At 33.0% G+C, this 24,492-nt stretch overlaps 1 protein-coding gene across 5 annotated transcripts in view; it reads left to right on the top strand.

Annotated features, from left to right (window-relative positions):
• The window catches only part of RAD18 (RAD18 E3 ubiquitin protein ligase), a 105,277-nt gene that overhangs the window by 34,691 nt on the left and 46,094 nt on the right, over positions 1-24,492 (top strand). For all 5 annotated transcript variants that reach the window (XM_031954440.1, XM_031954453.1, XM_031954446.1 and 2 more), the window contains exons 7-11: positions 7,962-8,146; positions 11,135-11,211; positions 14,188-14,248; positions 18,489-18,626; positions 23,252-23,447. In XM_031954440.1, coding sequence (XP_031810300.1) covers positions 7,962-8,146; positions 11,135-11,211; positions 14,188-14,248; positions 18,489-18,626; positions 23,252-23,447 — 657 coding nt within the window. The remainder of the gene's footprint in view (positions 1-7,961; positions 8,147-11,134; positions 11,212-14,187; positions 14,249-18,488; positions 18,627-23,251; positions 23,448-24,492) is intronic.

Raw genomic sequence — 24,492 nt, 5'->3', positions numbered from 1 at the left:
AAAGCTTGATATTCCTTTTAATAATCAAACCCATCATTTATGAAGTACTTTAACGTTTGCAGAGTGGTTTATAATTTCATCATTATTTCATTTTATTCTCACAACAATCCTAATGTAGATGTTACTAAGATTTCTATTTTGCACTGAGGAAACTGAAGCAGGTAGATAATGACTTGCCTAGGATCATACATTTCACAGTGTTGGAGGCCAAATTAAGGTCTTCCTGACTTTATGCTCAACACTGCCTTTAATAGTTGAGGCTTTTTTTGTCCATTTACTTCCCTACAGTTATTAGTGATTAATTGTATATTTTTGCAGGATCTGTGACTCTACCCGCATGATCTCATTTTCTTGATCATCTCACTACCTGTTCTCTTAATGAGATCAAAACTTTTAAAATTTTTGTGGCCATTTATACAACCTCAGGGTTTTCTTTTTTTGCTGCTTTTCAGTTAGCCCTTTCTGGAGATTCTGAGAGCAAGCAAAAAGAAAGACCTTAAAAGCGACGATTCCCTAGATCTGTCTTTTCACTATTCTCTGTCAGTGAATACTTGCTATGTCCTTAGCTGAACTCTAAACATGTTCTTATTTCTCTTTGCCATTATTATATTTATTCTAGTGTCAAGAACATTTTCTTAATTTTTCTTACTGTTTTTTTAATTAATGAACTTAAAAATTAAAGAAGGTAATTATTTTCTAATCCTTTTATTCCTTTTTTTTCTACTTTCTGACTGACTCAAACTGCTTGTGAGTCAAGTCACAAAATTACATTTGTCTTTGTTTTGCTTTGACATCTTACTCTCCTTTTAATACAGTCTTGTTAATTTCTAAAACTTAGTCTTCTCAACTTTGAATCTTGTTTACTATTCTAATTGTGTTATTCTAGTTTTTCATTTTTTTCATTTGCTGGATTTATTGCAAATTGTTGTTGTTCATTTGTTTCAGTTGTGTCTGAGTCTTCATGACTCTATGTGGGTTTTTTGGCAAAGATATTGGAGTAGTTTAACATTTCTTTCTCCAGCTTATTTTGCAGACGAAGAAAGTGATGCAAGTAAGGTTAAGTGACTTACCTAGGGTCAAGATAAGTATCTGAGGCCAGATTTGAACTCAGGGAGATGAATCTTCCTAACTCCAGGCCCTGGTACTCTACTGTGCCACCTTGCTGCAAATTAGGACAATATTTTATATATTATGCTTTTTTTCCCATATATAACCCCATGACCCTACAATGTGCAAACTATATGTGTTTTCTTTTTGTTTCCCTGTGGTTCACTTACTTACTTTATTTATTTATTTATTTTTGCACTTTTTCTTGAATTTGTCTCATAATTTTGTAATGGGTGATTAGAGTTGAAGCCTCCAAATTAAGAGGCATAGTTTCTTTTTTTGCCGTGTAAACTATTTTCCAGTTTGGTTTCTTACTTAAAAAAAACCTATGATTTCATGGTCTCTTTTAATATTTTTCCTCCTATCTTTATAATGTCTTATAGGTAAATTTGCTTCTAACTTATTAGACTATTAAATACTACAGAATCTTTTAAATTAGTTCACAGTAGTACTACAGTAAAGTAGTTCACAGTAGTCCCAGGTAAATCAAACTCATATTTGGCTTGCTTTTTCTCTGAAGGACCTTCTTTTCTCAAGGCTTTTAAAAATTTAGTTTCTCTTCCTTCTTTATCTCCCTTTTCCAACTGAGAAAAAAAGAAAACAAAACTTTTTTTTTTTAACAATATGCATATTAAAGAAAATAACTTCCCAAATTGACTATGTTTAAAAAGTATGTCTCATTCTATCATTCTACATTTTGAATATAACATCTCATTATTCTTTACCATCATTTCCTTTGATTCCTTTATGATTAGTTGTTGTCATTATTAAAATCTTTCAAAGTCTTAAAGTTTTTTACAGTTGTTACCTTTTTACAATGCTGTTGTAATTGTATAAATTATTCTCTTGTCCTATTCACTTTATTAGCTCATACAGATTTTTTGTATTTCATTGAAATTGTTTTATTGTCTTTTTTTAAAAATGGAACAATAAATAGCACACTCATATACTGTATTTTGTTTTATCTTTTCTCCAAATGATAGATATCTTCTTAGTTTGCATTTCTTTGTCACTACAAAAAGAACTTCTATAAATGTTTGTACATATGGGTCCTTTTCCTTTTTCTTTAGTCTCTTTGAAATATAGGGCTAATAGTGATAGTTTGCTGATTCATAAAGTATGTGCTGTTTGATAACTCTTTTAGGCATAGTTTGAAATTGCTTTCTAAAAGGATTGGACCAAGTCATTAACTCTATCACTTTTCTTATAGCCTCTCTAACAACTATCATTTTCCATTTTGGGGGGATCAGTATGATGGGGGTGAGGTGGCATGTCAGAATTGTTTTAATTTACCTTTCTATAATTATTAGTAAACTGCAACACAGTGAATGTTGAAAACTGTGTTCCAAATTTTTTCTCCCTCCCTCTATCCATCCTCTCCTCTAGATAGCAAGTAATCCAATATATGTTAAACGTGGGCAATTCTTCTATACATTTTTCCACAATTATCATGCAACACAAGAAAAATCAGCTCAAAAAGAAAAAAAAATGAGAAAGTAAAATGCAAGCAAATAACAACAAAAAAAGTGAAAATACTGTGTTGTGGTCCATATTCAGTCCCTCCAGTCCTCTTTCTGGATACAGATGGCTCTCTCCATTACAAGTCTCTTGAAATTGGACTTAATCACCTCATTGTTGAAAAGAGCCCGTCCATCAGAATTGATCATCATATAATCTTGTTGTTGCCATGTATAATGATCTCCTGGTTCTGCTCATTTCACTTAGCATCAGTTCATATAAGTCTCTCCAGGCCTCTCTGAAATCATGCTGCTGATCATTTCTTAATAGAACAATAATATTTCATAACATCCATATACCATAATTTATCCAGCTATTCCCCAATTGATGGATATCCGCTCAGTTTCCAATTTCTTGCCACTACAAAAAGGTCTGCCACAAACATTTTGCTACAAACATTGTAGGTCCTTTTCTCTTTTTTATGATCTCTTTGGGATACAGGCCTAGTAGAGATACTGTTAGATCAAAGGGTATGCACAGTTTGATAGCTCTTTGAGCATAGTTCCAAATTGCTCTACAGACTGGTTAGATTATCTCACAACTCCATCAACATGTATTAGTACTAGTCTCAGGTTTCCTACACCTTCCAACATTTATCATTATCTTTTTCTGCCATCTTAGCCAATCTGAGAAGTATGTAATGGTATCTAAGAGTTGTCTTAATTTTCATTTCTCTAATCAATAGTGATGTAAAGCATTTTTTCCTATTTTCATATGATAGTTGATGGTTTTTATTTCTTCTTTTGAATTGGAGAGAACCAGTCCTAAACATCTAGATATGAAGACAAAGGAATTAACTTAAACTAGTGCTCTTATACAACCCTTTCTGGCTGACCCATTGATACCCAACTCAACAAATCTAAAATTTTATTCAGTAACTCTCCCACTTCAATTACCTGTCTCTTTCCTTCTTTTTTTCTGTTATTGGGCCCACCATCCTTCTGATTACCCAGATTTGTAACCATTTTATCATACTACACTCATTTTCCCCTCTTATTCCCTGTAACCAAACCAGACCAGTTACCAGGTCTAATGAATTCTGTTTCCATAGTATCTGTCTTTCCATAGTATGTGTCTTTCTCTTTATTCACATAGATGTCACTGTATTTCAAGCTCTCATCAGTTGTTGGTGGATGATTGTAATAAACTCCTGACTATATTTCAGCTTCTAGTCTCTTCCCTTTTCAGTTTACCTTCTATACCAGTAAGTCTAACTTAAATAGAAATGGAATTCTGTAGGCCACATATAGACTTATAAAAACTACAGATTAATATTATTTAATGTTGTATTATATAATTTTTATTTTGTTACATTTCTTAATTACATTTTAATCTGGTGCTTGTCCATATTCTGGAGTCTGATACTTCTATTCTATACAAGTAGCATCTTCTTTAGAAATAGGTTTGATTTCAATAACCTTTATTGGCTCCCTCTTGTATTTTATTCTTGAGGCAAATTCTTTAGTCTGGCATTTTAAATCTGGCATCAACCATTGTTTTCTCAACTGCATTCCCCCATACCTATGTTTTTTTTTTTTTTTTAAAGTATAAAACAATTTTATTTGTAGAAATTCAAGATAATTGTTTGCCATGAGTATTTTGAATATAACATGTCTAATTTTTTTCGGTTGCATTTAATGGAAACTGGTATATATGAAACCTTAAGCATCAATTAATTTTCATTGTAGTGCCTATTGAGTATGTAATATAATTTTAGTATCCTTTTGGGGAAAGGGAGAAGGGAAACTCTTTATAGCAGTAACTAATTAAATTATAATTTCATTTTTACCATTAGCTAGGTGAGAGCAAGATTTTATTTCCCTTTTGAGGGTGAATCAGTAGAGGATTCTTTACCACTAAATATTCACTGTCATCATGATGCTTTAGAAAATTAAGAACAGCATAAATAGTTGTACTTGTCTCTGCAGGTTATCATGGTCTGCATAAGAAGTGGAAGGCTGATTTATATTCTTACAGTGAGAAATGATTAAAAAATAAGTCAGTGAAAACATCTTTTACTTAAAAAAACTAAAATACTGCCATATGCTCTTTTCTGTAATTTGTGAAAAGCTTACATATAATAATGTTAGGTACATCTGTCAGTTTTGGTCAGACTTTTTATAGCAGGACAAAGCCGTATTTAGCACAAATTTGTATGCATTTTTTGGAGCATGTGATATCTTAGAAAAGTAAAATCTTGATAAACTATTGTAAATTATTATTAAACTATTGGCATTATATAACTATGTTATTACTATTAAACCATAATATATCCAAATAGCTACAGTATCTAAAGTAGTGAAACCAAATTACAGCAAAAGCAAGGTCTATATAAAGATCAAAAGGAAATCTTACAGGCTTCTGACACTAAAGGCATAGATCACATTTGGTATATTATGATCTTGCCCTTATATCATGGCTTTTTAACTTCAAAGATTTTCCATCTACAGTATACTCGGGCTGATTTCATTTTCTGTTGAGATGGTAAACTAGACCTTTAAACCTGGTTCTGAAAAGAGTCCTTCTCTGAATGTCTGCCTAGTCAAATCTGCTTATTACAGCAGACATACCTTTTTCAGAACATGCTTTAAGAATGAAGAGATCTCCTTTCCCTGCTCTGGCTTTTAGAAGCCTTCGTTTTCTTCAAGGGTGAGCTTAAGAGCCATTTCTTTGAAGCTTTCTCAGGCTCAGTGTCTTTTCCTTCCTCAAATTTGAGCTTGCTTATTTACATGATAAGTAGAATGTAATATAAGCTCATTCAAAATAGGAAATAGTTGTTTGTATATCCCAGAACACAGCAACGTATCTTGTATGACATGAGTTGTGTGAGTTGAATTGAACTGAATTATCCTCCTAATGACTCCTCCCTTTATAGTGCACAGTGTATTTGAATGCTTCAGAATTCCTTACTCTGTAAGGCTTTCAGATTGCTTTTTTTTTTTTTTTTTTTTTTTAATTCATGAAATTTTATTCTGTATTTCCATGTCCAGTGACATGGAAATTTCACTGATTTCAATTGATTTCAATTGATTGTATTTCAATTGATTATATTATTGCAATTTCAATTGATTATATTATTGCAATATATTGCATATAATTCCAGTGATCATGTTATATTTCAGTTATTAAGAAGAATAGATAATCTGAAAACTAAAGCACTAGGAAAGGGAGTAAATTCTCTTGACAGCTTCTCTTATTAATGCGGCTATGGTTATCATTATCTGTGTTTTCCATTTTATATCTCATAAGCTTTGTAGTACCTTTTGAGATTTTTTTTTTAAAGCTTTGGCAAGGAGATATTTGTTTCAAAAATATGAAACAAATATACAAACAGCCTAGCTTAATTCCTTCCTATAAATAAAGCACAGTCATAGTTCAAAGTTCAAAATTGTCTTCAGGTTTTGTTCTACATCCTGAATTCTTAGGGTTCTCCTCAGGGTTAATTGCTTACAACATCTTGTTTGGAATCCTGGTTCCAAGGTAGTAACCTTGGCTCCAATTTCCATGTCAGTCACCTAGTAAAGGGAACGTCAGGAGATTCTGGGGAGCAGTGTGCTTCCATGTTGGGCCATCTGAGCATGCTTCAAAGTCTCTATTGAATATTTCCCTGATTTCAAAGTTGGTGTCTCTAGCAAATACACATGAATGCATTTTTAATTAACATTTTCCTTAATCCAAATAAGCAGTTTCCAATGGCTTCAAAATTCCCTGGCTTCAAAATAGCCAGTATTGTATAACCATTTATACAAATCTATATGTCCAAACAGAAATCATGATTATTTCAAAATACAAAGTTTTTCAGGTTTGTATAACAAGGTATACTTCACAAAGTTTTCATAGCCCTAGTTGTACTTAACCAGCAAGTGAAAGAAAGAGGAAAAACAGGCAAAGAAAAAATGATTTCCCGTCTTGTGGGGAAACCTGGTCCACACTCGGCTTTCTAAATTATTTGGAGCTCAATCCCCAGGGATTTGAGACCTGGAGTGAACTAGGGCATTACTTCTTTCTCAGTTGAAAGAATTGCCCTAGGTGGAAACTTCTGTGATTCATTGTATAATGTCATTCAACTGGAGTCTAGGCAAAAAAAAAAAAAAAAAAAAAAGTTTCTTTAAATACAGACTAAACCCAAATTCTCTAGGACTTTCTTTGTACCCAAAGAGGTTCAGGAAATTTTCTTTGGGTCTTTGTTCCAAAGAGTGCTCTAAATTTCCCTTTTCTCCCCCTACCATTTCCAACCTCCTGCAACCTCCCCCATCCCCCCACCCCCCATTGATCCATGCTACTACTAGGATAAGCAAATGGAATTGCAGAGTTATCTATCAGAACAAGAAGACAAGTAAAATCAATTAGGGAAGTAGCAAAGAGTGTCAGCCACTTATGGATTCTAAGTACAGATAGCCCCTTCTGAGAAACATTTTGCTTTCACAAAAGGCAAGAAGTTTAGATTGATTTAAATGTCAAAGAACAATTTGAACATATCTACTAAGCAGTAGCTACTTAGTGATGCTCATGTAAAATTTAATTTCCATACTTATATTCAAGATTCAGTAATACAGAATATATCAATATATCAGTATTTATGTAAAGGATTCAATAATGCAGAAAGCATCAGTACTTTAACAATCAACACATGAAAAGTTTGCATAATGACACCAATACAACTTACTTGTGGTATTCCCTCAGATGCAATAGGGTCTTAATTGGCATCTCATTTCCATTTAACCCCTGGCTATTTTAAGAATTTAAAAAGAAATATTTGCTTACACACACACATGCTCGCTCTCTCTCTCTCTCTCTCTCTCTCTCTCACACACATACACACACACACACACACACACACTTACACACACCCTCTACACCCCTTAACTTGGTTCTTGTAAAGGTCAGTCTCATTTCTAAATCCAAAAATCCATCTTGGGCTCAAGTTCTAGGACACCCTGGCTTCTTAGGGATTCCTTGCTGGACTGGTTCACTGCAACCTGGAATCCTATCTGGAAGGTCACTGTAGTTCCAGTTCTATTGTAAGGTTGGGATTTCCACTGGCATCTGAGATTGAGAAGGAGAAAATGAAACAGAACAAAAGAAATACTCAGAGCTATGGAAATCTAAAAAGGGAGGGAGGGAAGTACCTTCTCTTCCCTGGCACCCTACTCTATCACCCTTTCTTCGTCATCCATCATTTCATGAGTCCTGTGGTATAGTTGAATTGAAATCTTCATTGTGTGGACATAGCAGGAAAGAGCCCTTTTGAGATTCTTAAATGAAAGTTCTTCTAAAGTGATGTTTTAACATCCAAGATAATCTTCACTAAACACTCCTTTTTTTATCTTTTTTAGCTCTGTTAATAAAAGGAAGACAATGCCCAAAGTTGTTTACAACTTACTTTCTGACCGTGACTTAAGGAAAATGCTCAAGGAACATGGACTTTCTAGTCAAGGGAACAAACAGCAGCTTATTAGACGGCATCAAGAGTTTGTGCACATGTACAATGCCCAGTGTGATTCTTTACATCCCAAGTCAGGTATTATTGCTTATATGTTGCTTTCAGATTGAAGTTGTATTGGCTAGAGATGGAGAGGGAGCCCTGGGTTTTTCAAAGTAGTTTGTTTACTACCTCTCAATTTCTCAAGATCAGCCAATTCATTTTGGCTCTATATTAAAAAGTTTCTGAAATGCCATATTGGTAATGAGATGACATTCCAAAATAGAGCAACTTTACTTTTATTCTTCAGTTTTTCATTCTCTTTATCATGCCTTTCATTCATTGAATAGACTTGTCCTGGGACCCAAGGGAAAAGTTTGTCAAATTGATAAATCCCAATAAAATACAAAAATAGTTTAAAATAGTATTTAAATAGGTTCAGGCCAAAATTGAGAACTTTTGAAAATTAAAATTTGCATTTCTAAACATAAACTCATTAAGTTTCTCTGTTGCTCATTAAAGTATCATTTGATAGAAAGTGTCCCTCTATTGCTTTGAACCCAACATTGTGGAAAAGATGAATTAAATAGAGAGTCTGTCTTTTAAGAAGTTAACCTGACTTCTATTCTGGACAGCCAAAACATAACATTTTAGTTACTATATGGATAAATTTTTTTATGGTGAGAAATTATTTTCTCACCTAATGTTTTTTCTTTTTATGCATATAATGTATGCATAATTATGCATATAATAGAACATGTGAACTTAAGAAATTAGATTTCTTATTGTGATTCTCTTTTAGAAAACTCAACTAAAACCAACCGTGAGGTCTCTATTAGTGTGAATAAGCCAAACCATGGAGTGGTAGCATTATTCAGATTTGCACTGCATATTTCCATTGGTCCAGAAGCAGTGATAATATTTTACATGATAATAACTTCAAAGAGTACCAGTTGGTAAACATTGATCTCTTCTTGGGCTTTATTATTCATATTCTTCAAGATCTAGCTATGTTTTTCTTTCATTAAATACAAAAACACTGAAATGAAATCTTTATTCATTTATTTCTAATTGTAATTATCCATAAAGTGTTATGTGGAGGGCTTCCTTTATATGTGGATTTGATTGCTGAGATTGTTCTTGTTTTTCATATCTGTTCACTGACACAGTATTCAAGGAATTCAGGGACAATTGCTAATCAGTTGATAAGATTTTTTTTTTTTTTTTTAAGAGACACTAAAAGAAACCATATTTTCCTTAAAGATACAATAGACAATAAATTAACATCAATATCAAATACAGATGCACAAAATATCATGGCATCCAATTTTTTAAAAAACGAAAGCTTTTTATTTTTCAGTACATATGCATGGATAATTCTTTGACATTAAACCTTGCAAAACCTTGTGTTCCAATTTTTCCCTGCCTTCCCCCACCCTAGGTAGGAAGTAGTCCAATATATGTTAAACATGTAGAAATATATGTTAAGTTATAAGATTTTTGATGAAGAATTAGAAACTATTTTCAATAGAACTTAAAACTATAACTTGAAAAGTGTAAAGTCTTTGAAAATTGTTCTCTTTGAAAACTGCTCTTACAAAACTGGAAAATAGTTGGAAATTATACAGCATGTACAAAAGAAGTACAGTTTAGAGTAAAAGTTTTTTCCCTGTAAACTTTTATCTTGTAAATTTGAGGGAAGTTTAATAGCAAAGCATTTTTGCTTTTATTTTTAACTTTTAAAACTTGACATTGAGTGATAGTTAATTATGTCTTTGATATTTCCCAACTTAACAGTCCTAGAATTTATTTTATCAGAGTTTTTGAAATGAGGGAGGTTGGGAACTGGACCACTGATAATTTTGATTTGTCTCATGTTACTATCCACTTCCAAAAAACTATTGGCTGTCCTTTAACAATAGAATATAGTGCAGACCCCTTACTGATGTGTTCATTGCTCTTTGCCGTCTGTTCTCAGTATACCTTTCTATACCTTATCTTCTATTATTTTCTTTCATATGATTTTTATTCTAATCAATGTAGTCTACTTGCTCTCCCAATATTTCTTGTCTTTCTGCCTATTTTTTTCTCAAAATATTATTCTTTCATGGAATATTTCTATCTTTACCTAAATTTTATCTATTCTTAAAATCTCTTTTCTGATTTCAAGATCTCCATGAAGTCTTCCTTGGTCAGTTGCTTACAAATCTCTTCATTGTTCGAACTCTTAACAAACTTGTTGTCTGTTACCATTCATTTGGGACTTAGTACTTCCTATTTTTTTATGTATACATAATTTTCTTTTCTCCTCAAGTCGAGTAAAAGGTCCTTGAGAGTAGGACCTAGTCTGATCCTCTTTTGTCTCCCCTTACACAACCTAGCAAAGTATCTTATGTGAGATAAGTGTTTAATAAGTATCTATGGATGGATTTGGCATCTTGATTCTAAGAATATCTTCCATGTTCACTTCTGGAATCAAGAGTGCTGTAGAGGTTGGAGAGGGTGTGGATAAATGGGGAATGGTGAAGAGTATAGTGGTTGGCTGTTAACTCAGTACAGAAGATTAGCATAGGATAAAATATGCTGAAGCAAATGGTCGGTTGACCTTTTCATAATTCTGCCTGAAATCATTCTAGCTTTGTGGGATCTGGATCCCAATCATTTGCTGAATTAAAATAAAACTGAAAGGACAAATTTACAATGCTATACTTTCATAATAGCTGGATTCAAACTGTGATTAAAATTAAACCTGAAATTAATTACTTCAATGGTTTTAGCTCAGGGATTGTCTGTTCATCTTATAAGACTCTATAAACACTACAGCAAGGGATACTTTTATGCTGAGGCAATTGGATTTAAGTGACTTGCCCAGGGTCACACAGCTAGGAAGTATTAAGTGTTTGAAGCTGGATTTGAACTCAAATCCTCCTGACTTAAGGGACGGTGCTCTATCCATTGTGCCATCTAGCTGCCCTAGCAAGGAATCCTTTTAGGAGAGGTTTGGGAAATAACTTCTCAGTTAAATTTTCAGATTATATATGTCAACAAAATGAATGATGTCACAACTTTACATATTTATTTTAACAGTTGCTGAAATAGTTAAAGAAATTGAAAATATGGAGAAGACTCGAGTACAACTGGAATCAAATAAACTGAATGAAAATGTAAGTTTATAGTGTCTGTTTTGGTAACTTTCAGGAAGGAAGAGAAATCTAAAATTGTTCCTAAAACAATAGGAAAATATTATGAAATCCCTTCAGCAGGAAATATACAGGGACACATTTCAACATAATGTAATGTGTTTTGAGATTGTGGAACTTGAGATGGAATCCAAAATGGAGCCACTTAATAACTTTTGTTCATAGTGTATCATCACTCTCAACAATGGTAGACAGAGCACTGGGTTTGAAGTTAGAAGTCATGGAGTCCAGTCCTGGCTATTGTATCAGCCACTTCACCATGTAATTTTGTTTAGAAGCTCCAGGCCTCTGTTTTGCTATCTGTAAGATGGGGTTGGACCAGTGAATTTCTCAGAGTTTTTTTTGTTTGTTTGTTTGTTTTTTTTTTTTTTTTAAATTCTAAAACTCTTTGAAAAGGCAGTGTGTTTAAGAAGAAGGAGCACCATCTTTGACATTAGAATCTTATTTCAAGTCCCTGGTTCTGCCACTTTCTAGGCCTGTGAATTTGAGTGGATCCTGCATCCTCTCTGTACCTTAGTTTCTTCATTTATAAAAAGGGGATAATTAACACCTGTAGTATTCAACTCACAGGATTTTTGTAAGGATCAAATCAGATGATTACATGTAAAGGACTTCATAAACCTTCAAACATCATATAAAAGTAACTATGATTTTTTTTATCATGAGGGGAAATGAGTTAGCATTTAAAATTACTTTGAATTTTGTCTTTTAGTGAGATTATAAGGAAAAGATGAGACATAAAGTTTTTCACTATTTTCTATATCTGACTTACTTGGAAGGAATGAAATATTTAAAAAGGTCATTAATGTATTGTCCCATCAGCCATCTAGGTGACCTAGCATCTTAGAGATCTATGCTTTTTACTTGCAAGTCATATTTCAGTGCAAGTTTTCATGTCTTCCCAAATAGACTTTTTTTTCTGTATTGTTCATAAAATGAAAAGCTGCTCCCCTAGGCAAGTAGTTGTATAGAAATGAAATAATCTGTTTCATTTTTTTAAAAATTTGTTTACTGTGGAGGCAGCTAAGGATGCCACAGAGCATAGAGCTTTGGGCCTAAAGACAGAAGATCTGAGTCCAAATGTGTACTCAAATACTTACTAGCTATGTGACTCTGAACAAGTCACCTAATCTCTGACCTACCTTAGTTTCTTCCTTTGTAAAATAGGGCACCTACCTCCCAAGAAAAATGAGATTATATTTGTAAAGAACTTAGTATAGTACCTAGAACATAGGTTTTACATAAATGCTAGCTATTAGGAATGGCCTGTTGGCCATTCTCCACCTAGTTTGGCCCCTTTGTTGAGACAATTTTACCAGAGTATGGCCCACTATGCCCACAACATTTTTTAGAATAACAGGTGAGATTTCAGTGACAGGAGGATACTGAAAACATGTAAGCACCTCTGAAAAGCCTCAGTGAGCCCTTTTATCAGATGTTCTGATCCTTCCTGAACACTCAGGAGATGCTTACTTAAGTATATGAGGGCAGTGCATGGAGAAGAAGAATTTTGTTCCAGTGGCCATAAATTTGGCTAAAACAATTCTTTTTAAATCTTTAATAAAGGAAAGCCTACCCTGAAGTCTAATTTTTCGTTGAGTCTTGGAGGTCACCTTAATTTCTCTCTTCGTTTTCTTTCTACCTTTTAAAAATTATATTAACACATATTTATGGAATAAAACAAGTATTTTATTACAGTACAAAATAGATTCTTTTTTGTACTGTAATAAAATACTTGTTTTATTCTGTAAATCTACTCTGTACAACTTGCTATTCCTTATATACAAATATAAAGCAAAATTATCATGTAAGTTTCTTTTTTTACTCTTTTTTCCTTCTCTCCTCCAACCTACCTTAGAGATGGCCACTAGATACAAATGAGTGTGTATGTATGTGAGTGAGTGAGTGTGTGTGTGTGTGTGTGTGTGTGTGTGTGTCTGTGTGTGTATTTTTATACATATATACACATACACATGTAAAATTATTCTATGCATACTCCTGTTTATCAGTTCTTTCTCTAGCTGCAGATAGCATCTTTCTTCATATGTCCTTTACAACTAATTTGTCAGAATAATAGTCAAAATAATTTATCTACTCAGTCATTCTTAAAACAGTATGCTGTGACTGTATACAATGTTCTTTTAGTTCTACCCATTTCTCCATTTATTTCACTCAAGTTTTTCCATATTTTTCTAAAATCATTGAGCTTATCATTTCTTATAGCACAGTAATATTCCAGTAACCTTAGTTTTTCATGTGTGTGTAGAGTGCAAGCTCTAGCACATTCTATCTGCAGGAAAAGCTTAGAGTGTAAGCCCAGAGATAGAATATAGTCATTGTAAGGGAAATAGTCTAGCAAAGTTTTAAAAGATTTGTCTAACTACAATCTAAAAATTGGCTACCAGGTGATGATGGGTTTTTATATTTTTAAGCTATAACAAATCATCAAATAATTAATGTAAAACACAGAAAAGTTCTGACCAACATTGGTGGAAGAGAATACCCACATAAATGATGTCATAGACAGTTGAAGTAGTTCAAGGAGTGGAAGGAAAAATTTGTTTGCGTTTGTAGCATGCTTTAAAAAGGTAGTCTGTATAGTATTTTTTATGAGGAAAGAATCAAAGTTTTTTTTAGAATGGCCCTGATTTGGTGAAAGGGTTGGAAGTGGGGCAAAAAGAGGAATGAGCTATCTTCCTTTAAGAGAAAATTTACTAGTCTTGTAAGAGTAAATATTTTTTAAGAACTTTCTATCAGTATGGCATTGTATATTGGTCACTAAAATTTTATTTTGATTGACTTATTTTTCCTAAGTCTGAGAATGGTAAAAAGAATATATTACTTTGTTGTTGTTTTTAAAAGTTGCATTTGAGATTTTATGAGATTTTATTTTGGTTTTCTATCATTTTGTCTCTGCTAAGTTTTGTTTAATGGTTTCAGGTCATGGTATTTACAAAGAACCAGACAGAAAAAGAAATAGATGATATTCACAGTAAATATCGTAAGTACTATAATTTTTTTTTATGGTGTGAGTTTGTGTTACTACTTTTGGGGGTAATTTTTGTTGTTTATTTTAGCATAATTTCAAATTATAGACCATAAATTTTAAAAAGTGATATTACATAGCTTTTTGTGAATCTTAGTTTTATGCTGAAATACATTTGATTTATTTAAAGTATTTATTTAGATAAACATCATATTTCTCTTATGGGTCTCTGACTTTCTGTTCTTAATTATGATGGCACTTTCCAATTTGTGCTTATCCTAAAGTATTTTGTGAGTAGTAGTGTTCAAAGAATTTCTGAGAGAGAGAATTGTGTCGTCCTCATTTTGTTAAATAGTAAGAAATGAGATGTCAAGAGACTTAAATACAACATGAACTTGAGGTAGTATATGTTACAATATAATGAACATTTATTAGGGGTAAAGCACTGAACTTTCTATTGGAAATATGGAGCCAAAAATGAAGTAGTCCCTTTCCCAAAGAAGTTTATGTTCTCTCAGATGGATAGAGAAATATGAGAGGGATATAAAAAGTACATAGATATATAAAGATAAGAAAGAGAAGAATAAGGTAGGTACAATGTGACTACAACAGGATTTCTGGAGGAAGAGCATGCCAAGGGAAAAGGAGTAGGGATTCCAGGGGAAGGAAGGAAGTTCAGAGATTTCTGAGAGCTGGAGGTTAGGATGCATTCTAGGCCTGGAGGGAGAACTGCCAAAGCTTGGAGGTAGGAAATAGAATACTATATATGAGCGTGGTTAATAAGTCATTTTGATTGGAACAGAACACCTAATAACTTTTAATCTAGTCCTTTTGTAGACGAATTTCATTGCCATTCTGTTTCATTCTCAGACATATTTAAAAAAAATTATTTTATTTTTATAAATACCAGCCTCATTTTTATTTTAGTTTTTCAACTTTAGTTTTTTCTTTTTTTTTTTCCCTTAACAGTCCCTTTTTAGTACGTAGCCCTACCAGGGCTGCCTCTTCCAACTGTTCTGTTATTGACAGCTTATTTTGTGTTTTAGCTTCACTTTAATTTCAAATTTCTATCTTTTAACTATTAACTCATGATGTCCACTTGCTGAAATACATTTTGGCTTATTTTATTTTCTAGTTCTTGAAATTCAGTAGGGACTAATAGTAAAAAGTTCTTTCTTTGAGAGAGGAAACAAGATACACAAATACTAAGTACTAGGAGTGGAGATGGAATGGCTGGAGGAGTGAGGGGATTGGGGTGGAGGAGTAAAGAATTGGGGAAGGAATCTAGTGGGCTCAGGGCAGTTATGTGCTAATAGTTATTGGCTAAATATAGCAAAAAAGACTTTCAGTGAATCACAGGTTGAACAAGAGTGAGCAGTATTGCACTGTTGCTATGAAGCTGAGTATAATGTATCATCCGGGGGGGCTTATATTAACAACAAGGTAATCAAAGAATTTACTAAATATTGTGTCCTGTTTTTTTTTTTTTTTTTTTTTTTTTTTTTTTGCTTATAAGAAATATGCAGGCCTTGATCAGTGGGTTAGAAAATAATGTTTATAAGGAATTAAAAGGTGTAGGATTTTTTTTTTTTAATCTGGGGAACATGATTTAGAAATGAGTTAAATGACTACAAATAATTGTTTTCAGAGAATAATACTCTATTTCAGCAAGGGAATTCACATATGCTACTACTATCCCTTGAAACCTAGTTAGGTTCTAAGGCAACACTGGATTTAGGGAGTAAATCAGTTTCTGCCCTATATTTGTAGGGACCTTTGTAAGTAGAACTATGGACTCTTTGGTACAGTTTTGAACAGGACAGACTTAATCTCTTCTTCAGAGTGAATTGGCACATGTTCATTCTCAGGAGATACTAACCTTAGTTGTCACGTAAAATTTATGTCCTTTAGTAAATGACTTCATTAGGGGTTGACTGAAAAGGCCTAATCTGCTTACTTACATTCTCCATGGGCCTACAATCCTGGTCCTTTATAGTTTGTGCCAGCAATATGGGAAACACAGATTTTGTTTGTGAGTTCGCTTTATGTTGCAACAAAGGAAATAGTTCAAGGTTGACTTTTTAACCTTCTATTCTTTTGCCTAACTTTAGGGAATTCTTAGAGAAATCTGAACTCAACTCAGTTAATGTTATTTTTAAAAAATCCTTTCCATATCAAAGGCATTTAAAAACATATTATTTTAAAATTGGGAAAAAAACATTTTGTCATTGATAGGGAATTAGTTTAGAGAAAGGCTCCTTTTTATCTCTAGAATAAAATGCAGACTCCTATGTTTTACTTGTTTTTTTTCTTTTTTTTTGGTAAGCTAGTTGAGATTATGTGATTTCTTCACAGTTATACAGCTAGTAAGTGTCAAGTGTATGAGGCTATAGTTGAATTCAGGTCCTTCTGATTCTATCTGCTCTGCCACATTGCTGCCCGCTATGCTTTATTTTTAAAGCCCTTCACAATCTTAGGAAAAGTCAATAATGTAAAGAATAAATTAGTATTTTATAAGTCATAAAACTTAGGGGATCTATGATTTAAATTGGAGAAAATTCCCTATATGAGCTACTATGCATTAGAAAATGAGGCTGAGGAAGTTGCCTAAAGTATATAGAAGGTAAATTACTTGTCTGGCTTACCCAGCTAGTAAGTATCAGAAGATACTTCCTGACTCCAAACTTAATACACTATTCACTATTTCACACATTTTTGTCAAATAATTCCTTGTTAAATCATTGTAAAATGTGATGCAAGAAATTAATTCTGTAATATTTTATTAATGCCTTTAATTTTTATTTTTTTGGGGCAGAGTTAGTGCCAGTATAGAAGGACTTTTTGTGTAGAATAGATAAGGGAGGGGGCAGCTAGATGTAAAGTAGATAGAACCCTGAAGTGAGGACTTCAAACCCCACCTCAGACACTTAACACTTTCTGACTGTGTGACCCTGGCCAAGTCTTAACCCCAATTGACTTAAAAAAAAATTGTAGAACCAAATACTTAGAAATCTACCTTCTAAGACGCATATATAGGAGGTACATCAACCCACTAAAAATATAATTTAAAAAAAGGATAAGGGAGCTTAGGAAGAATAGTTTCAGTTTTCAATAAAGTATCTTCATTCACTGATGAGGAAATCCTAAATTTATTTAGGCCAACAGCTACGTTTTTATAGATGGGTATATATCTCTCTCTATATATATACAGATAGTATATATATCTATATCAAAAGTTTTGATATAGTTCAGGGGCTTCCAAAGGTCATGCTTAGTGAACTCTGTGCTTGGGAAAATAGAGTACCTCAATTTCTAGCTTCAAATTTTGACCCTATCCTTATCTGTGTAACATCTGGCACATCACTTAACCTCTCAGGGTCTCAGTTTCTCAATTTGTGGATGAGATATCCTCTAAGGGTCTCTTCCCAGTCTGAATCCACGAGTCTCTGACTCCCTACTTCACGGACCCCACTTCACAGACATTCTAGTTTTTTGGAATTCTAATCTCCTTTTCATTTTTAATTCAAAGTCCATGTTTTTATAGAAGTAAAGAGATAAAGAAAAGGGAGAAATGATGTATAATGGGTGGATCTTAAAAATGTCATTGCCAAGATGTTCTCTATAATGTGGGAATTTGTTGGAAATAATTCTGAAGTCACCAGTTATATCATCTCATTAGTCTGCTTGGTTTAAAGCATCAGAGAAAGTAGAGAAAACATTGGTGCTAGAGTTAGTGGCCTGTGTTTAAATGTTGACTTTCATACTTACTAACTTTGTGACCAAGGGGAATTCATTTTACCTCTGTACGCTTTAACTATTTGACAAGTGGGCAAAATAATGCTTGTACTTTCTAGCTTAGAGAGACAGTGAAACATGGTGGATAGAACACTGGACTTCAGTTCATGGAAACTGGTTGCTGTCACCTATGACACTCTCGCTTGAGACATTAGAGCCTGAGCTAGCCCCTTCAGCTTGCTGAGTATCAGCCAACTCAGACAGTAAGGTGTTTCTATTAAGTTGTACGGGGTTGCTACTTGTGGTGGTGGAGGTAATTTCCACATTTACAATCACAGATCCTTGACTATTGACAAGCCTAAAATATAGGGTTGTTGTGAGAAAATGGCTTTGCAGACCTTAATGTACTATAAAGAAGTGTTGTTAATATAATAAATGTACTTTTGGATATATAGTGTGAGAATAGGGGGTCGGTGATTTTTTTAAATTTTTTGCCTTTAAGAAGATCTTTATCTTTCAGGCAAAGAACATCAGAATGAATTTAAACTTCTAGTGGATGAAGTAAAAAGCCGGTGCAAGAAAAGTGGCATACTAATGACCAAAGAAATAAAGCAAGAGGTAGAGGAATCCATGGAAAAAATATTGCCTATAACCAGGGGTAAGAAACTTTTAAAGAAAAACAAGCAGAAACAAATATAACTTTATCATTTACATGTAGTATAAAAGACCTTATTTTGTAGTACACTTGATTTATTGCTAAAGGTACTAGTATAACTCACATTGAAAATAATCTTTTATCCTTACTATAAAATAATAATGTAATTATTATGAGGATGAAATACACTGCTGAAAAATCCCAAACTTCTGATATCTAAAATGCTGACTAGAAACATATTTTTCATTTTTTTTTATTTACCCATTTTAAACTTTCAGATTAATATCTTCATTCATTAAAATGATTATTCAGAGCCATTGAAGCAGTATCAGTGCTTTTATTAGTTGAAATTGTAGGATTTTTGGTGTTTGATGTATTCCCAGTGTAATAAACATTCATTGTTTCTAAAAAGCCTTTAGGTTGTGAACTCTAATATCTGGATAATGAGCTAGACCAGATTATAAGATGATTATTCAAGAGTAGTAAATTTGGAGAATTTGAGTTGTGGGACTTTTGTTCAAATTCTATTTATGTCAATACCTCTGTGATCTTGGACAAGGAACTTTCTCTCTACCAAATATTCTTTCTTCTAAAATGAAGGTTTTGGATCAGAGCCTGTGTTGTCCCTTCCAGATTATAATAATGGGGTTCTGTGTCCTTTTTTAACAAATTAAAGATATATTTATTTTCTCTGCATGTTTGTTAAATTTCTTTGTAGTCCAGAACTGGGTTCAGGAATAGTTTAGGAATGTGTAAAGCCATGTATGACATGATTTAAGTGTAGACATAAAACTTTTTCAATTCCTATAAATCTTGACCATTCTTTTGAAAGTTCATTTAAGGATCAAAAGACTTCATCATTTGTGAAATACTCAATTTTTCTTATACTATAATGTTTGAAGTTGAATTTCTGTGTGTTTGGCTGGAATAAAGCCATCCGTTCATTTGTAATTTACCTGTTTAATTGACTTCTGAGATTCAAGCTTATCCATAGATTTTCCATTGTCTTAAAAATCCCCACTAAAACAAAAACAAATCAATTGGATTGGAAGTCTTAAATGCTGGCCTTAAAGTCAGGACTTGAGTTCTAATATGATATCAAGACACTAATTAGTAGATGTAAGAGTCAGGGTTAGTTATTTAGCCTCTGTCTGGCTCAGTTTACTTATCTGTACAATGGAGATAACAAGAGCACCTGCCTCCCGGGAGATTGTTTTGGAGGTAAAGTTTTGTAAAATACTTTGTAAACCTTAAAGTATTATAGCTATTATTTTATTTCATGAAACATCAGGCTGAATGAGACCTCAAAAACAATCTAGTCTAATGCCATAATTTTAAAGAGCAAGGAACTGAGGTAGTTAAAATAACTATTAATTCAGAACAGAACTGTTAAAACCAGAACTAACCTTTGACATTCTGACTCCTGCCTTTGTCATTACCCCACACTGCTTCCCACCTTGTTGTTTTTTTTCAAGGTGAAATATGCCTTGTGTCGCACTTGGTACTGCATATACCTGATTTACTTCTCTTTTCAAATAGAAGCACTGGGAAGAAGGGCTTCACTACTTGGTTGGTCCCTTAACCAATGTACAATAAGAAACTTACTTAATTTTATATTGGTAATGATCATTCAGAGCCATTGAAGCGGTATCAGTGCTTTTATTAGTTGAAATTGTAGGATTTTTGGTGTTTGATGTATTCCCAGTGTAATAAACATTCATTGTTTCTAAAAAGCCTTTAGATTGTGAACTTTAATTTAGTTTTTAGAAGTGATTTTTTTTTTTGGCCAGGTTAATAATCACTTTCTTAAACTTTCCCAGTTCAAGAAATCTTTGAAAATCTATGTCATGGTGCTCTTTATTAAAATTTGCGAAAAATTAATTTTTTTGTAAATGAGAATTTTCTTAAAGATGAACTCTGTGCCATATTAGTATGTATGGAAACTTTGAAAAGCATTTTACAAATTTGCATTTAAATATTTAAATTTTCTGTAATCAGTTTTTTTTTAGTTCTTTTTTAATGCACATTGTTTTATGAATTATGTTGGGAAAGAAAAATTAGATCAAAGGGGAAAAACCATGGGAGAGATTAAACAAAACAGAAAAAAAGAGGTGAACATAGATAGCATGTGTTGATTTATATTCAGTCTCCTTAGTTCTTTGGTTGTGATTTCTTTAATTAGGTTATTTATTTATTTATTTTTGCTGAGGCAATTGGAGTTACATGATTTGTCCAGGGCCACACAGCTAGGAAATATTAAGTCTGAGATCTGATTCGAACTCAGGTCCTCCTGACTTCAGGGCTGGTGCTCTATTCACTACACCTACTAGCTGCCCCTCTTTTAATTAGTTAAGAAGTTTTGTGTTGAGAGAATGATAGCTAGGTGGCGCAATATATAGAGCAGCAGCCCTGAAGTCAGGAGGGCCTGAGTTCAACTGAGATCTCAGACACTTAATACTTCCTCAAGTTGAGATAATACTTTACCCGTCACTTTCTTTAGCTCAGGTTTTTTTTAAATTTAGGGCTTCTTAAAACTTTTTCTAGCATGGACCCCTTTTCACCTGAGAAATTTTTGCACGACCCCAAGTATATAGAGGTATGTGTGTGTGTGTATATGTGTATACAACAAATACAACAAATATAGCAATCAAATCTTTATCATAATTTATTTTAAGACAATTCTTTGGTGTGTGTGTGTATATGTATGTATGTATATATATATATATATATATATATATATATATATATAATTTTGCCATTTATTAAAGATAAAAGCACGTTTGCATTCTAATGATTAATGTGCTTATTTATTTTTACATAAAGAATTAAATCTTGGTGGAATATTTGATATCTTTTATTATTGCCAGATTTTTTGTGACCCCCACATTTAGTTACTGGATAGGGGATTGCAATCCAAGTTTAAGAAACTTTGTTTTAGTTAACTTCATTGGAGGAGCAGTAGCTATTGAGGCATGGTTATCTTATTTCTGAGAGTACCAGCTAAATTGTGAGTTATATTTTTAGAGAGCTTCCAAGAGAATTAGAGAAGGATCTTATCTGGATAGACTTTTCTTGATTCATGTTTTCAGACTTTTTTTTTCACACTATTAACTGAGGCTTCATCACCTTTTTATGAGATCTAGAAAATTTGGGATGTAGCAAAGGTCATGGGGAATTGGACCCAATTATTGGGTGTCCCATGAGGTGTCTGATAATGAATAACTTTGATCTTTTTACATTCAAACATCTCCTTGATAATGTTTTCATTATCTTTTTTCTTCCTTTTTTTCCAAAAAAGTTAGTCAAGCTTTCATTAATGATAGCTGTTATGGTTCTTTGCTAAGAGGCTTGAATCGCTGCCCATTTGATCTATTTATTAATTATATTTTTCTCTTGTCTGTGGAATGTATTTAAAAAAAGTGATCTTTAAAATATGTAATTCTTTAGGAACTGTTATAGGGCCTTTTTTTCCCTCCTACATAGTAAACAAAGGGAAGACTGGAGTGGAAGTGAAAAAAAATGACATCTAGTTTATAGAGGATCAGAAGGCTCCTAAAACATGAGAGAGGCAATGTGGCATGAAAGGGAAAAGTGCCAGGTGTAGCTTGGGTTCACATTTTCCCTCTTACACTATAAGAAAAGTCCTATAAAGTTTCAGGGCACATCAGCAGATCGTACCTTCTAGCACCTTCCTTCAAGACATCTTAAAAGGTTTCACTGAAGGCCTATCTGAGGTCTGGAAAATACTTTTCCAGACTTTAAGGTTTTATATAAAAATGTCATCAGATTAGAGTTTATTACCTCACCGTTTAAACATAACTACCATTATCAGGAAAGAATATATCTCAGGTAGTTAATTAATCAAAAACTTTAACTAAATGCAAAATATCCTTAAATATTATTGAAGGAATTGCCCAGGAAGTCTGTTCTAACTATATGAGGGATGTAGTTATGCCTCATGGGGTCTGTAGAGATCTTGTTCTTTCAATGCAGCTGATTTTTGACTGTCTAAAAACAGTGTTAGGGGTGGAGACAGTGAAGCTCTTGAGTTGGAAAGAAGAAACAACAGAGGAAGCTGTCAAAAGCAGAGGAAGTATTATTGAGCTGGGATAGGGATGGAGAAATTGAGAAGGACCTCTAGCTCTGCTTTCCTCTCACAGCAGAAAGAGAGCTGATGCTGCTGGTTGCGCCATTTTAGGAATTGATGGCCATTTTGGGAAAAGATCTATTTATTACCAAGGAACTTCCTTGATTCCTGGCAGTCAACGAACACTGGAATGTTTTTATTGCCAGACATTTTTGATAATTTGCATTTTACTTCAGTCATAAAGAGACCAATTGTTAGAAATATGAATGTAAATTAAATCAGTGTGCCAAACCTTAGCCTGAATATCAGTAATTTCTCTTAATTGGAGACTTGAGCAATTGTGATTGTGTGCCTCATGTTTTGTTTAGTGTAAACTCCCTAAAGTAAATAGAAGAGAGAACTATATGAATTCAGAGGGCCATTATATTGCATCTAAGCTTAAAAGGACCTAATTGTTTTACAGGACATTACATTTTAAAAAGTTTGATTTTTCTTCTTAAAAATGTAGCATTTATTCATGATTTTTGGCTTTTCCTTTTAGGAGGAGAGGATAATAAACCAATGCACACAGATCTAAACTCAGCCACAGTCCAGTTATCCCAGTCAAATGTGGAATCTCAGATGGAGATGGAGATGGAGATGGAGATGGAGATGGAGCAAGATAAGATTGATGGCTCTTCTAATTTACCTGATGTTCAGGAAATTCCTCTGTCTACCACATCGGATTCAGGAAGCAGGTAATTGTGTTATATATTTGGATTTTATTGTAAATTTTTGTCTTTATTTAGGGAATAGCTATTTAGAAAAGGATTTATGAAACAGCTTTGAGCTAAAATCCAGCTCTCAGATATAGTAAATCTTATTATCTTTATGACATTTTAGTCTCCTTCATTTCTATGTATGACATTTATTTAAGAATAAAACAGAAATTAGGTGGTTGCAGTCAGTGATTCCAGAAGGTGAACCTGGTTTTCCCCAACCCCTTACTGAGGACTTCATAGATCTTTTGTATATTTCCTGAGACTAGATGAAGACAAGGGGAGAATGTTATAGGGAGTAGTGATGATCACTATTTATCTCTAGAAGTGTCTTTGAGAAAGTAAAAATTTATCTCATTCAAAGGTTTATGTTTTATTTTGGTAGATTCATTATTTTGTCACATGGGTAATCCCCAGCATATAGTTAGTCAACAAATATTTAGAGGTTTATAGACCTTTAAAAAGGATCATACCTTCTCAAGTTGAATGATTTTTTGCAAAAAAAAAATTCTTTTAAATTATCCAAGGAAGATCCATCCATTATTTTGGAAGCCTGATTCTGTTTCTTTTATTATTTTGAAACTACCAGAAGATCACTTGGATTGTCTGTAATGAATAGCTTTGATCGTTTTCCTTTCAAACATTTCCTTGATAATGTTTTCATTATCTTTTTCTTTTAAAAAAATTTTTGTTTTCCCAATTACATGTTAACTTTTTTTTTTTTAAGTTTTGAGTTCCAAATTCTGTCCCTCCCTTTTTCTTTCCCTACTTGTGACAGTAAGCAATCAGATATAGGTAATACATATGTAATCATTAAAACATTTCCATATTAGTTATTTTGTATAAGAATTCTCAAATAACAGAAAAAGAATGAAAATTTTTAAAAAGCATGATTTTCATGCTATTTCTTATACACAGGTCACTATAGGTAGCATACTGGTACCTGCTTATTCCTTACGATTGGTTGTAATTTTGATTCTTCATCAATCTTGGTATTCCATGCTTCTCAGGCATGTATCATGTT

The sequence above is a fragment of the Sarcophilus harrisii genome, chromosome 1 (genome assembly GCF_902635505.1).
Source record: "Sarcophilus harrisii chromosome 1, mSarHar1.11, whole genome shotgun sequence".
Taxonomy (NCBI): domain Eukaryota; kingdom Metazoa; phylum Chordata; class Mammalia; order Dasyuromorphia; family Dasyuridae; genus Sarcophilus; species Sarcophilus harrisii.
Note: the sequence above shows the minus strand (reverse complement) of the source record. Positions and strands in the feature narration are given on the sequence as shown.